The sequence below is a fragment of the Oncorhynchus nerka genome, linkage group LG3 (assembly GCF_034236695.1).
Source record: "Oncorhynchus nerka isolate Pitt River linkage group LG3, Oner_Uvic_2.0, whole genome shotgun sequence".
Taxonomy (NCBI): domain Eukaryota; kingdom Metazoa; phylum Chordata; class Actinopteri; order Salmoniformes; family Salmonidae; genus Oncorhynchus; species Oncorhynchus nerka.
In genome coordinates this window covers 50,438,485-50,453,749 of record NC_088398.1, presented here as the reverse complement: position 1 = coordinate 50,453,749, position 15,265 = coordinate 50,438,485, and the positions used below count along the sequence as shown (strand labels likewise).

The 15,265-nt window shown below is 43.8% G+C and overlaps 1 protein-coding gene across 1 annotated transcript in view; it reads right to left on the bottom strand.

The window, feature by feature from the left end:
• Positions 1 to 15,265, bottom strand: part of pth2ra (parathyroid hormone 2 receptor a) — a 98,725-nt gene that overhangs the window by 46,278 nt on the left and 37,182 nt on the right. Inside the window, exons 6-7 of the mRNA XM_029644094.2 lie at positions 13,540 to 13,723; positions 7,065 to 7,218 (exon numbers count right to left, since the gene is read on the bottom strand). Coding sequence (XP_029499954.1) covers positions 7,065 to 7,218; positions 13,540 to 13,723 — 338 coding nt within the window. The remainder of the gene's footprint in view (positions 1 to 7,064; positions 7,219 to 13,539; positions 13,724 to 15,265) is intronic.

Genomic DNA, 15,265 nt, shown 5'->3' with positions numbered 1-15,265 from the left:
TAGGTGCATGAGGTGGATTGAGATGCATCCAACGCAAAAAAAACATCTCTAGCTTAAACTGACGGATTTCTAAGGGGATTGTTGTATTAATCTAATTAGATTTCCGCGGTGAGTGAAGACATCAACCTTAATTATCGACCTTAGTAGGGTTAGTTGGTAAGGCATTTTTCTTCCCCCTTCTCCATCCTTTTCCCCTTCCCTTTTTGTGTCACTAATTGTAATGAATTCACATTCCAGAACAGTAGGTGGAAACCAAGTGCTAGATAAGAGAATTTGATGAATAGGGAGGCCGTGACCTGCTTCACACTGCAGTACAGTAGGTGGTGGTGTATGCACCTCTCGGTTGCGATCCGTCAATACAAATTTAAAGAAGAAGCTTTGCTAGCTAGCCTAGTGTTGGTTAGCTAGCAAACGTTCACTTGCATTTTTATTGGGCCTACCAACTAGGCTATCTAGTTCTTATCTTCCCTGAACCTTGTTCTCAGGGTATTACTTTAGACACACCCAGCATAACAATGTTAGCTAGCTACCTACTTGTGTCAACACATTATGAGTAACATGAGTTCCTTTTCAATGTAGCTAAACACTAGCTAACTTTTTATTGTTAGTAAGCACTATTATTGCCAGCTGGATAACACAATAACTAGCTATATGCCTAAACTATAGAAATCATGATGATGATAACTAGGGGTAATGTAGAGTGTCTATACTAAATCATCATACATTGTTATTCTCTACCACAAACTATTAGACTCCAGGATGGGAAAATGCTTACAAAAAAGAAACAGATGAAGACAGAGTCCGAGACTGAGTTGTCAATTTCCCTTGTTACTTGTAATGCTAAAAAGGGAAGAAAAAGACAATTCTATTTTTCTAAATTAGCTATCTAAGCTACTCACCATACTATAGGCTACAGATTTGAGTCAACACTAGAATAGTTATTTTTATGTTATTGAGTAGGACAATATCTTTGTTTAATCTAATTAATCAAATTATTAATCTAACAATAAAAATCCTGTAAGGTATTTTACATTGCAATAAAATTGTTTGTAAGTATTTTCACTTGGTACTGAGTAATAAGTAAATATATAGAAATTGCTCATAGGTAACTATAAAGTTACACTTTTTAAAAATAGTTTAATCCTGTGTAACAACTAGAGACAACCTTGTACTTATTCAGATATTACAGATATGTACTCTGTGGTGTATTAGTGTGTTTATTTTCTCACTTGGCGCGCAAAACAGGCCAATCAAATCAAACTGTGCACACAAACTGAACGATAATGAAGATATTCAAAAATACAAAAATAATTTAGATAGTTAGAGAGACATAGAGACGGAGTAGAGCTATCCAGGAAGACGAAGAGAAGCATCTATGGCGGCATTTCAGTGACCAGGGCTCCTTTAAGTACAGGAGAGGCGAGTGTGTAATCATGCAATGCAAGCTGCATACCCAGGATGGCGGAGTTGACTTCCTGCTAAAACAGAGGTAAGATAGCTAGATAATAATAAAAAATGTAGCAGTTAGTAGCTAGCTATCCTTGCAGCTAAGTTAGCCAACTAGCTGCATGGCTAACCACCAACCAATGATAATAGCCATTATTGTGGCTAGCACGTCAGTAATTGAACTAGCTAGTTAATGTTAGCTTGCTTGGTCATGACATACAGTATTTAGAGAGACCTAAGATTTTTAGCTATGCACTTTGTCTGTGTAAATAAGGATAACGTTCATTTAAAAGCCTCAGTAAGTCTCAATAGAATAGCCTCAGTAAGTCTCCGATAGAATCTGGGTCAAATTGTATTCTTCTTTTAGCTAATTATATTTGGTTAGATCATGATGTATGAAATCATACATGATGATGTATGGTCATTATACATGATGATGATGAATACATCAATCATGAAGGTTAATGTAATGAATGATAGGCCTACTTCAACTCTCATTAAGGTTTCTTGAACGGCTTCATAACGGTGTTATGAATACTTATGTAAAGTTTAGGCTTCAGGCCTCAGTTAATGTAACGTTTTACCCAGCAAACATTCATTCTATGTGATTGAATGTAATGAATGTGATATTGAGCTATTCTATGATTTCACACAAGTAAAGTTTTGTCTACGCCTCGTCCAAATGTTATTGTGTGTGTGTGTGTGTGTGTGAGAGAGAACAATAGATGGGCTGGTTTAAATGAATTAATCTGGCATATAACTGTGTGAGTTTACATAATAGGTACAGCGAGATATGAATTCATCTCAAAATTAGACATCTTTTTAGGTCTGAGAACATCTGACAAACTCACTACATTCTCAGTTACTGAGAACAATAAGTACGTACGGTCTGTGTTTGGGCTATTGTAATCAAATCAAATGTGTTGATTGCGTACACATATTTGCAGATGTCATCCCAGGTGCAGTGAAATGCTTATGTTTCTAGCTCTAACAGTGCAGTAATATCATGGAGTCTACAAGGTGTCGAAAGCGTTCTACAGGGATGCTGGCCATTGTTGATTCCAATGCTTCCCACATATGTGTCAAGTTTGCTGGATGTCCTATGGGTGGTGGACCATTCTTGATACACATGGGAAACTGTTGTAACGGCAGATCTCCTCTTCGTCTGAAGAGGAGTAAGGATCGGACCAAGATGCAGCGTGGTAAGTGTCCATAACTTTAATCAAAAAAAGTACTGAACACTGAATATAAAAATAACAAAAGAAACGAAACCGAAACAGTACTGTGTGGCGGGAAACAAACACCCACAAACCAACAGTGAAACCCAGGCTACCTAAGTATGATTCTCAATCAGAGACAACTAACGACACCTGCCTCTGATTGAGAACCATCCTAGGCCGAAACAGAAACCAAACATAGAAAAACTTGGACTGGGGACCCACGCCACGGGTCCCGAATGAACGTGAGACTCCGGCAGCGCCGGACAGGCGTGAGACTCCGGCAGCTCCGGAGTGAAGGACGATTCTGGCATCGCCTGGCTGGCTGACGGCTCTGGCGGCTCCTGGCTGGCTGACGGCTCCTGGCGGCTCAGGACAGACGGGAGACTCCTGGCGGCTCAGGACAGACGGGAGACTCCTGGCGGCTCAGGACAGAGGGGAGACTCCTGGCGGCTCAGGACAGAGGGGAGACTCCTGGCGGCTCAGGACAGAGGGGAGACTCCTGGCGGCTCAGGACAGAGGGGAGACTCCTGGCGGCTCAGGACAGAGGGGAGACTCCTGGCGGCTCAGGACAGAGGGGAGACTCCTGGCGGCTCAGGACAGAGGGGAGACTCCTGGCGGCTCAGAAAAGAGGGGAGACTCCTGGCGGCTCAGGACAGAGGGGAACACCTGTAGGCAGAAGACAGAGAGACAGCCTGGTGCGGGGGGCTGCCGCCGGAGGGCTGGTGCGTGGAGGTGGCACTGGATAGACCGGACCGTGCAGGCGCACTGGAGGTCTTGAGCACCGAGCCTGCCCAACCTTACCTGGTTGAATGCTCTCGGTAGCCAGGCCAGTGCGGCGAGGTGGAATAGCCCGCACTGGGCTGTGCTGGTGAACCCGGGGACACCATGCGTAAGGCTGGTGCCATGTACGCCGGTCCGAGGAGACGCAAGGGAGACCAGATGCGTAGAGCCGGCTTCATGGCAACTGGCTCGATGCCCACTCTAGCCCAGCTGATATGAGGAGCTGGAATGTACCGCACTGGGTTATGCACACGCACACTCCACCGCATAACACGGTGCCTGCCTGGTCCCTCTTGCTCTCCGGTAAGCATGGGAAGTTGGCGCAGGTCTCCTACCTGCCTTCGCCACACTCCCCGTGTGCCACCCCCCCAAGAAATTTTGGGGCTGCCTCTCGGGCTTCCTCATAATGCCGCCTCTCGATATTCCCCTGGCTGTTCCCAGGGTCCTTTTGCTGTCCAAAATCTCCAAGTCCATTTCTCCAAATATCGCTGCCTCTCCTGCTGCTGCTGCTGCTGTCCTTTACCACGCTGCTTGGTCCTTGGTTGGTGGGTGTTTCTGTAACGGCAGATCTCCTCTTCGTCTGAAGAGGAGTAAGGATCGGACCAAGATGCAGCGTGGTAAGTGTCCATAACTTTAATCAAAAAAGCACTGAACACTGAATACAAAAATAACAAAATAAACCGAAACAGTACCGTGTGGCGACAAACAGACACGGAAACAAACAGTTAAACCCAGGCTACCTAAGTATGATTCTCAATCAGAGACAACTAACGACACCTGCCTCTGATTGAGAACCATCCTAGGCCGAAACAGAAACCAAACATAGAAAAACTTGGACTGGGGACCCACGCCACGGGTCCCGAATGAACGTGAGACTCCGGCAGCGCCGGACAGGCGTGAGACTCCGGCAGCTCCGGAGTGAAGGACGATTCTGGCATCGCCTGGCTGGCTGACGGCTCTGGCGGCTCCTGGCTGGCTGACGGCTCCTGGCGGCTCAGGACAGACGGGAGACTCCTGGCGGCTCAGGACAGACGGGAGACTCCTGGCGGCTCAGGACAGAGGGGAGACTCCTGGCGGCTCAGGACAGAGGGGAGACTCCTGGCGGCTCAGGACAGAGGGGAGACTCCTGGCGGCTCAGGACAGAGGGGAGACTCCTGGCGGCTCAGGACAGAGGGGAGACTCCTGGCGGCTCAGGACAGAGGGGAGACTCCTGGCGGCTCAGGACAGAGGGGAGACTCCTGGCGGCTCAGAAAAGAGGGGAGACTCCTGGCGGCTCAGGACAGAGGGGAACACCTGTAGGCAGAAGACAGAGAGACAGCCTGGTGCGGGGGCTGCCGGAGGGCTGGTGCGTGGAGGTGGCACTGGATAGACCGGACCGTGCAGGCGCACTGGAGGTCTTGAGCACCGAGCCTGCCCAACCTTACCTGGTTGAATGCTCTCGGTAGCCAGGCCAGTGCGGCGAGGTGGAATAGCCCGCACTGGGCTGTGCTGGTGAACCCGGGGACACCATGCGTAAGGCTGGTGCCATGTACGCCGGTCCGAGGAGACGCAAGGGAGACCAGATGCGTAGAGCCGGCTTCATGGCAACTGGCTCGATGCCCACTCTAGCCCAGCTGATATGAGGAGCTGGAATGTACCGCACTGGGTTATGCACACGCACACTCCACCGCATAACACGGTGCCTGCCTGGTCCCTCTCGCTCTCCGGTAAGCATGGGAAGTTGGCGCAGGTCTCCTACCTGCCTTCGCCACACTCCCCGTGTGCCACCCCCCCAAGAAATTTTTGGGGCTGCCTCTCGGGCTTCCTCATAATGCCGCCTCTCGATATTCCCCTGGCTGTTCCCAGGGTCCTTTTGCTGTCCAAAATCTCCAAGTCCATTTCTCCAAATATCGCTGCCTCTCCTGCTGCTGCTGCTGCTGTCCTTTACCACGCTGCTTGGTCCTTGGTTGGTGGGTGTTTCTGTAACGGCAGATCTCCTCTTCGTCTGAAGAGGAGTAAGGATCGGACCAAGATGCAGCGTGGTAAGTGTCCATAACTTTAATCAAAAAAGCACTGAACACTGAATACAAAAATAACAAAATAAACCGAAACAGTACCGTGTGGCGACAAACAGACACGGAAACAAACAGTTAAACCCAGGCTACCTAAGTATGATTCTCAATCAGAGACAACTAACGACACCTGCCTCTGATTGAGAACCATCCTAGGCCGAAACAGGAACCAAACATATAAAAACAAACAGACTGCCCACCCCAACTCACGCCCTGACCATACTAAATAAAGACAAAACAAAGGAAATAAAAGGTCAGAACGTAAAAACTGTTGAGTGTGAAAAACCCAGCAGCATTGCAGTTCTTGACACACTCAAACTGTTGCTCCTGGCAACTACTACAATACCCCATTCAAAGGCACTTAAATATTTTGTCCTTCCCATTCACCCTCTGGATGGCACACATAAAGTACAGCTTCCATGTCTCAATTGTTTCAAGGCTAACATCCTTCTTTTACCCGTCTCCTCCTCGTTACCTACACTGATTAAAGTGGATTTAACAGGTGGTGACATATGTAAGGGATCAAAGCTTTCACCTGGATTCACCTGGTCAGTCTATGTGTAAGGGGTGCATACTGGCGGCAGAGAAGTCAGGCGCAGGAGAGAAAAAACTGTGTTACAACGGCGCAGTTTAATAATAAAAATCACCGTAAACAAAACAATCAAATACAATGGGTTCAAAACCCGTCGCACACCAGACATAACGTGCACAAGCACTTACAATAAACAAATCCGGACAAGGATATGGGGGGAACAGAGGGTTAAATACACAACATGTAATGATGGAATTGAAACCAGGTGTGTGGGAAGACAAGACAAAACAAATGGAAAATTAAAAGTTGATCAATGATGGCTAGAAGACCGGCGACTCCGACCACCGAAAGCCGCCCGAACAAGGAGAGGAACCAACTTCGGCGGAAGTCGTGACACTATGTCATGGAAAGAGCAGGTTTTCCTAATGTTTTGTACACTCAGTGTATTTCCTCTCTTCTTTTTTCTATGTATTGCATGGAAAAGATCATGTGGAACAACAACAGCGAAGGTAAAAACAATTATACAAAAGTAGCTACATTATTTTTAATCTGCATACTTTTTTAACAAACTACATTTTACTTAAGTAGTTTTCACACCATTAGTTTGCCTTCTACTTTAGTAAAATGAATATTATAGTAACAGTACATCTACTTAAGTAGGATACTTCAGTACTCTTTCCACTTCTGGTTATCCCGAGTTGAACTCAGAGTTGATCAAAGTTAACACGCTAACTCCTCAAACCAAGCACGTAGTATAGGTCTCTGGTGTCAGAGTGCATTATCAATGTGTACTGGCATTTAGATAACAAATATTACAGCATGATTACCAAAGCTCTTGATGAAATGAAGTAAACAACAATTTGGGTACTACATTTGTTTTTAGAATGCACACCAACCCAATCAAATCCCATAAATGCTGCAGTCCTACAATGACATCCTCACACACAGGTCTCCCTTGCAAAATAGTTTTCATCTCAATGAGAATAACCGCTAGCGACATAGGTAAATTAAAATAAAATCATGACACACACTCACCCCATCCGATGAGGGTGAAACCCCACAGGTACTTTGTGTCAGAGAGGAAGGCCATGAAGATGAGACTATGGAGGTACAGGCCCTCCACTAGGATCCAGTAGTAGTTAGTCGCCAAGAAATAGATGAACAGCAGCACTGTCACTTTACAACCAATCTGTAAAAAGAGAGAGAGACAGACAGGGAGACAGAGACAGTGAGAGAGATAGGGGGAAGAGATGGAGAGAGAGAGACTCAAAACAATTGAGAAAGAAGAATGTCTAATAAATAAATGACAATATAGGAACGCAATAAAGCTTTGGAATTGCCCAAGGTTTCACTGTCTGAAACTCATCCTTCCCCCAAAAAATGACTTGTTCTCACTGCAGGTACTTTATAAAAGTTCCCTTCTTCTGTAGAGAGAACTGGTTCTGGTTCTGTGATTTCCTTGTATCAGGGAGGCCTATACTGTCTCAGATGTTGAGACGCAACACTCACATTTTCAGCGTCTGCAAAAGGTCTGTTAGGTGCCAGAGGAAGCTAGAGTCTAAATGGAAATAACAGCGCCCAAGAAACACTATAGACATGTCTATCACAGTGGGAGACAGCGGAAACATTACAATGTGACATTTCTCTAAATGGCTTCCCTGCCAGCCCACGTTCCAGTAATGCCAAGCCATTCGAAAAGAAAGGGACACATTACTGTTGCTCATTGGCTGCTACCAGTGATGACTTCTCTAGTAAACTATACTAGTCATTGATCAGGGTTGGGTAAGTGACTTACTAAATGTCATCCGTTACAGTCAGGGGATGGTTGGAACTGAAATTATTTTCAAAATGGTTTCCTTATGAACAGAACCATTATTTTTTAAATTCCATTCCACTGTTTCGACCAGCAAAATAAATGTCCGAACCGATTAGAAACCCCCCAAAAGTATTGGTTTATTCCCATCCTTCCTGTTTCTTTTTAAACCTCTGAAATCGTATTTGTTTTTACATTTAGCGCAACAGTAAATTACTTCGCCAGTCACGCAATGAACGGCTTGCTATGGGGCGGGCAAGCTATGTCTCAGCAAGTTGTTTAAGACAAGTGTAGGTTGGGTAGAAAGGGAGTGAGGGGGGGAGAGGAAGTGAGGGGGGAGAGAGTGAGTGAGGGTGGAGGAGGAGGCTTGGCTTGAAGCGCTGGGCATCTTGTGATGAATTATACCTACGGAGGAACTTTGAACGTCTTTTAACTTCAGAGTTGGCTTAACTTCTTTGGGACAGGGGCAGTATTGAGTAGCTTGGATAAAAAGGTTCCCAGAGTAAACTGCTTGCTACTCAGTCCTAAAAGCTAGAATATGGATATAATTAGTAGATTTGGATAGAAAAAAACTCTGAAGTTTCTAAAACTGTTTGAATTGACAGCTTTTCAACGATTGACAGCTGCCTCTGATTGAGAACCATACCAGGCCAAACACAGAAATCCCAAATCAAAGAAAAAAGAACAGACTGCCCACCCCAACTCACGCCCTGACCATACTAAAACAAAGACAAAACAAAGGAACTAAGGTCAGAACGTGACACACATGTTACAATGAGAATATATATTGTATTAATATAGTTTTTTTTTTAAATAGCTATGAGAAAAAAATGGGGGATTCATTGCCAAAAAAATTAACTAATTAGTCTTCCAGAGGACAACATGATCAGTTCATTAACAGGTTTGTTAGAACCTGTTTATGTCTCTGTTTGTGTCTCTAATCTAACTATGCCACAGTGCTTTTAAGTTTGTTTTAGGATAATTGCTGAGGAGAGGTCAGATGATGATCCCATAAGAGAGGACAAGTACCTGGATTAGGACCTGCACCGCGTCACATCATCATTGGTCTACCTCTTTTCAGACTAGAACAGTGTTCTTTTGTCATGAGACTTCCACTCACACAATAGAACCACACATAACTGTTCAAGCTGTATACATTAGCAAATGTGTCATTTTACCAAGTCAGTGCAATCAGACAACGACATGCTGTTTGAATAGTGAGGACATGGAATTCAGGTATTCACTTCAGTAAGAGCTCAAAGGATAAGGAAATGAAATTCTGAGAAGATGGACTTCTCACATTGTAACGGCCGTTGTTGGTGGTAGAAGGTGAGGACCAAAGCGCAGCGTGGTATGTGTTCATGATAATATTTAATGAATCAAACTGAACACTGAAATACAAAACAACAAAGTGAACGAACGAAACCGAAACAGTTCTGTCTGGTGTAGAATACAAACACTCAACAGAAAATAATCACCCACAACTCAAGGGTGAAAACAGGCTACCTAAGTATGGTTCTCAATCAGGGACAACGATTGACAGCTGCCTCTGATTGAGAACCATACCAGGCCCAACACAGAAATCCCAAATCAAAGAAAAAATAATATAGACTGCCCACCCCAACTCACGCCCTGACCATACTAAAACAAAGACAAAACAAAGGAACTAAGGTCAAAATGTGACACACATCTTACAATGAGAATATATATTGTATTAATATAGTATTTTTTTAAAATAGAATAGCCATTAGAAAAAAACGAACTAATTAGTCTTCCAGAGGAAAACATGATCAGTTCATTAACAGGTTTGTTAGAACCTGTTTGTGTCTCTAATCCAACTATGCCACAGTGCTTTTAAGTTTGTTTTAGGATAATTGCTGAGGAGAGGTCAGATGATGATCCCGTAAGAATTGGTGCCTGTGGCCTCCTTATGAAATGGCAAATAGCTGCTGCCTGACAAATAAGAGTAGAAGCATTCCTCTGTGTTGTCTTAACGACCCCAGGGGAGCCTATACTTTGTAATGTGTTCAGTTCGCAATATTCTCTCCCTCTGTTTCTCCACAAACTGTTGATGGAGCTCTCCCTCTCTCTCTTTTCCTTTCTCCCTCTCTCCCCCCTACCTCCCTTTCTCTTTCTCTCTCGCTCTCCTTTTATCTCACTTAATTTCTTTGTTCCCTCTGTCTCTGCTGACACAGTGCTACTAGAGACCTTGAACCTTTTTCTCACATTTTATATTACCCAGAAAGTTTGAGTTTTGAAGCTCTCTGACACCCCTTTCATTATCACAACAAACTATGGTGAATGAGGAGTTTGCCCCACCGTACAGAAGATCAGACTGAAGACTCGGATTACTCAATACAGTGGCCTACAAACACCACACTAAGACATTCAATCTCTCTCTCTGTCCTCCCACTTACTCTGTTCCACTGTTATAAATATACTGTATAATATGTTCCAACGGCTGCCTCTGACAGTTGATCTGCAGCATTCAGAATAGCATACAGTATCTTTGCAACTTTCAGTAACTATTTTTCCTCACCAATCTGAGGTAGACAAGTCATCAAAAGTGTCACTCATACAGTATGTTACACCTCTCTGAGGCATGGTCAGTACGGTCTCTCTGATCAACCTGGGCTGATAGCTGCTTCTCCACACACTTAGGTCAGTTTCTCTGTCAGGGAGGAAGAGGACCCAGGCAGTTGAATTTATCCTCAAAATAATGGGGTGTCAACATCTGAGGCTCGCTTCTTGGGTGTTTCATGTTAGTGATATGTGAACGCTCAGCTTTTTGAAGCTGGCAGGTATGATGTGATATAAAAGTGTGTCATTGCACATGACATCTGATATGAAAAAACTGCATCCTTGCAAGGAGCCTTTAAGTATAAAACAGGGTAGAGGAGGACGAGGAGGGAGGAATAGAAGGAGCTGAACGAGGGGTAGGAATGGGAGGAGGAGGGGGGGAAGAGAGAGGGAGGAGATTAAATTTAGCTGATTCTGCTGTTAATCACCAAAGTCAAATCAGTCAAATCATTTGACAAACTTCCTTCTTTGAAGTCTCAAACAAAAGCCTACTCACAATTCAGCCAGAGATGAAATCGAATCACAAATGAACTAAAAACAATTGTCTTCTCTCAATAGACTGCTGTCACATTGTATAAATTATTGGAGACAAGTGCCGGGTTTTAATACTCCACCCAAAAATACAACATGCCATGAAAGACACAGGGACGAAGCCCAAAACAAATACGTTTACAAAAACACAAGGATGTAACCAAAACACATTAAACACACGGGACAAGAACAGTAATAACAATACACGGGACGAGACCCGTAATAACAATACACGGGACGAGACCCGTAATAACGAGAACAAAATACACGCAGCACGAAAGCCAAAACAACAAAGCACAGGTACTCACAAGACCAACGGACATGGTAACAATAACCGACAAGACAATGGTGAACAGAGTGCACACATATACAATTACTAATCAGGGGAATTGGAATCAGGTGTGCGTAATGAGACAGTTCAGTGACGCCTAGAGGCCGGTGACGTAGAGCTCCGGAACTGGTGCATGGAATGAGCATTAGTACCGGGGAATCCGTGACAGCTGCAGCAATGCACATTTAATCACAGGGTAAACAAAAAGCATAGAAGTTTAATCAAGATGCACATACCATGGGAAGAACCATTGAAACTGCTTTGTTAGCCAAGCTCTGAGCAAAAGCACTGCGACATGAGCATGTCACGCTGTGCCATAGTGCTAATAAAAGTTCAGCTGGTTTCTCACACTTGAAAGGAAAACGCCTCTGTAAATATATCTTGTTATGTTCCAGCCCTCATTAGACATGCAACAGACAGCCTTAAGGCTTAATGACTTAAGACAAAACAGAAAACAAAATACGGCACAGTAAGAAGCACAAACCATTTGAAATGGTCCTGAGGAACTACTATACAAAGGAAATAGATTTAAGTAAAACATGGCAGTCTCTATAGCTTTGAACTCTTTGAACCAGCTATCCCTTATAGAAAATACACATTTTCTGTGTAACACCTGTAAAGCCTATGGCAGCGGGCTAGCAATCTATAGCGCTAAGCTAGTGCTCCCTGTGGTATATCCTCCCTCGCATGTTTGCTGTATTTATTCCTGTCTATACAGCAATTACAGAGCAGAGGAGGCTACAGTAGGGGAACAGACAGACTGACAGAGCATTTTCAGAGCTGGACAATTAAAATCACAGACAAGTGGCGACTATAGCCTTGGGGTACTGAGCATAGCCAGTCTGATTAGCTTTTTGAGTGCAACAGCATGCATGATCTTGAGGTGTTGAGGAAAGACCAGGAAAAATGAAATAGCCCCCTGGCTCGAGCTCTTCATTAAATGTGCAGTGGGTTGAATGGGCATGAGTCATGGAAGACTAGTCTGTATATTCAAACGCACATCACAGGCATAGTGGACTGAAGAAAACATCTAGGAATGAAGTAGGTCCCTCACACAGGGTTGCATTTACTAGCCTAGTTAATGGTATGTGTTGGAGCAATCGTGTGTCCAGGTTAGGGAAGTGACAAAAACACATTTTCGTTTAAACTGCCAGTTTTTAACCAGTTTTCTGTTAAAACCTGAAAAAAATCATCATAATTCCACGCGAATTCACAATGCACCTGCGCTGTTGCCAGCAATGGTTTGGGTCTCATGGTGCGTCCCTTTCAGATGGTTAAGCATTGCACCTGTAATACCATTACTGTACCTCAATTCCACCTCGCAAAGTTTGCATTTCCTTCTCTTTTAACTTCTCAAAGTATTACCATACAGGACTTTGCTGCTGTTGCTTGCCTTCTCTGCAATTTTTCAAACTGTTAACAACGTATTTTTGGAACAGAGGAGACTGATTAGTTGCGATACTTCCGAGAACACAAACAATCGCATCTTTCATGGCGAGCTAGTGAGGGATAGAGAGAGAGGGTAAGGGCACACTATAGGCAGGTCAGCCACGAGGCAGACAGAGTCAAAATCATGCACTAGGCCTATGTATCGGCAATCAATCTGTATTTCTCAATGGAATACTGTATCTCGCAGTTTCCTGGCTTGCTATGTCTCGCAACTTCAGTAAAACAGGCCCTATCATCAATGAATAGGCTAGGATATTTTACACACAAAAGACTGAAGACTGAACACAAACTTGCTTCATTAGCTAAGAGAAAGAGCAGGCTAACCAGCATGAAGGAAAGAGAGGAGGGGGCAGGCAGAAAGAACTGTGGTGTGCATATACAGTATCTTGGTAATCTGTATCTCTTGTCTTGCATGCCTCACAAATTCACCAAAATTGCCTATAGTTCACCTCTGTGGTTTTATTTAAATTACACAACTTTCCCCAGGCGTTCATAGCGTATTATCTAGTTAGGCTATAACACGGAAAATGATCTGTTTTGTGATAACTGCACTATGAATGAAATTTTGTGGTGGGGGGGACCAAAAATGTATGTTTTGTTTAGGGATTTTTCTTAACGTTAAGGATCCCAATTTCATTAAAATATTTTACTCTATTTCACTATTTAATTTCTTCATGAGTCCTGTAAGAGCAGGGTTTATTGGGATCTTTAGGGAGAATTAGTGGAGGAGGGCAGGAGTGGATGCAGAGGAGTGGAGGAGAGGAGGAGTGGGATGCGCTGGCAGGAGGTGCAGCACCACTACTCACATATTGAGAGTTGTCCAGTGGCGCCATGGCCACAGTCTTGAAGTTGTCCATGAGCACCGCATCAAACTCCTGCAGGCCGGCGCTGGCGTACACCACCCGGTCCTTGACGAAGATGCTGATGGCTCGGAGCATGAAGGAGACAAACAGGTGGATGTGGATATAATTCCTGGTACAGTGGAGACGCCTGAAAGAGAACACAGACCCAGGAAAAGTTAGCAATAGTCCTTAAAGTCTCTTATAGCTGAGACAAAATGCAAGTAAGAACGTTGAAAAGCAGCGGGTGGCTGCGGTGTTAGCGATCACTTGCTGGGTGTTGACTAACGGTCATGATCCAACATATAAAATCGCCTGGAAATGAACAGAAAATTACAGCAATATTCTTGTCAGAGGCCTGCTGGTTTTATCTGTTTGCCGTCACGGTGTGTCTCGTCTTGTAGCCCTTTCCTGCAGTCAATGACCAAAAGTGCCTTCTTTGGCCTTTATTTAATATTAATATGTTATTAATATTTTTCAAAATGTAATCATTCATAAAGATTATTTCGAAGAAACAGATGAAAATCTGGTGTTTCTATGTCAAAACAGTTTTGTTATATTTCAGTCTTCTGTGATGTATATAATGTCAAATTTGGATGCAAATTCAAAATTGAATACATTTCAACTCTATATCTGATATGGTACAGATGTCTTAATTTTTTAAACCCATAACCATGTGTGTGAGGTGTATACTTTTGTTTCAAAGTAGATTTGTTTAAGACTGATTTAGCCCACAGTAAAAGGTTAAGGCCAAGACTTAAAGCCATTTCATCTCGGCTATTAAATCTGAACAAGGCATAATAGTCTCCCACACAATTTAGCGGGATTATAGACAAAATCGGTTACTCTTTGCTCAGAGGAAAGATACACTTTCCAAGCCACCCACTCACATTGATTCTGGGGACCGTTGAGTCAGTCCCTGAGTGTTCTCTCTGCAGTCTCTTTTTCACTCTGTTCAAAAGCTCCATTAACTGGAGAAAGAGTATTCTTTCATCCAGAACTACTCTTAATAAAGAGATGTCTCCCACATCCATATAGTCCATATAAGCACTGGTCTTATACACTTATCATTCAAAACACCTCTTTACATGACATAGACTGACCAGGTGAAAGCTATGATCCTTTATTTGTGTCACTTGTTATATCCACTTCAATTAGTGTGGATCAATGGGAGGATACAGGTTAAAGAATGATTTTTAAGCTGAGACAATTGAGGCATTATATTTTTTACCTTTATTTAACTAGGCAAGTCAATTAAGAACAAATTCTTATTTACATCAACAGCCTACCCCAGCCGAACCCTAACCTGGACAATGCTGGGCCACCCTATGGGACTCCCAATCACGGCCTGCTGTGATAAAGCCTGGAATCGAACCAGGGGTTGTAGCGATGCCTGTAGCACTGAGCTGCAGTGCCTTAGACCACTGCCCCACTCAGGAGACATGGTGCGACGAGAATGTTTATCCCACTGTCCTAACTGAACTATTTTATAAGTTTGAAAGACCCTGGTTAATGAAGAATTAGACAAAGCCCCCAGTCTGCAATAGATCAATCCTTTACTCAGAGAGTACTCTGACTTCAAAATGAGAACCCAGTCTTTTTATAACACACACACACACACACACACACACACACACACACACACACACACACACACACACACACACACACACACACACACACACTGAATTCT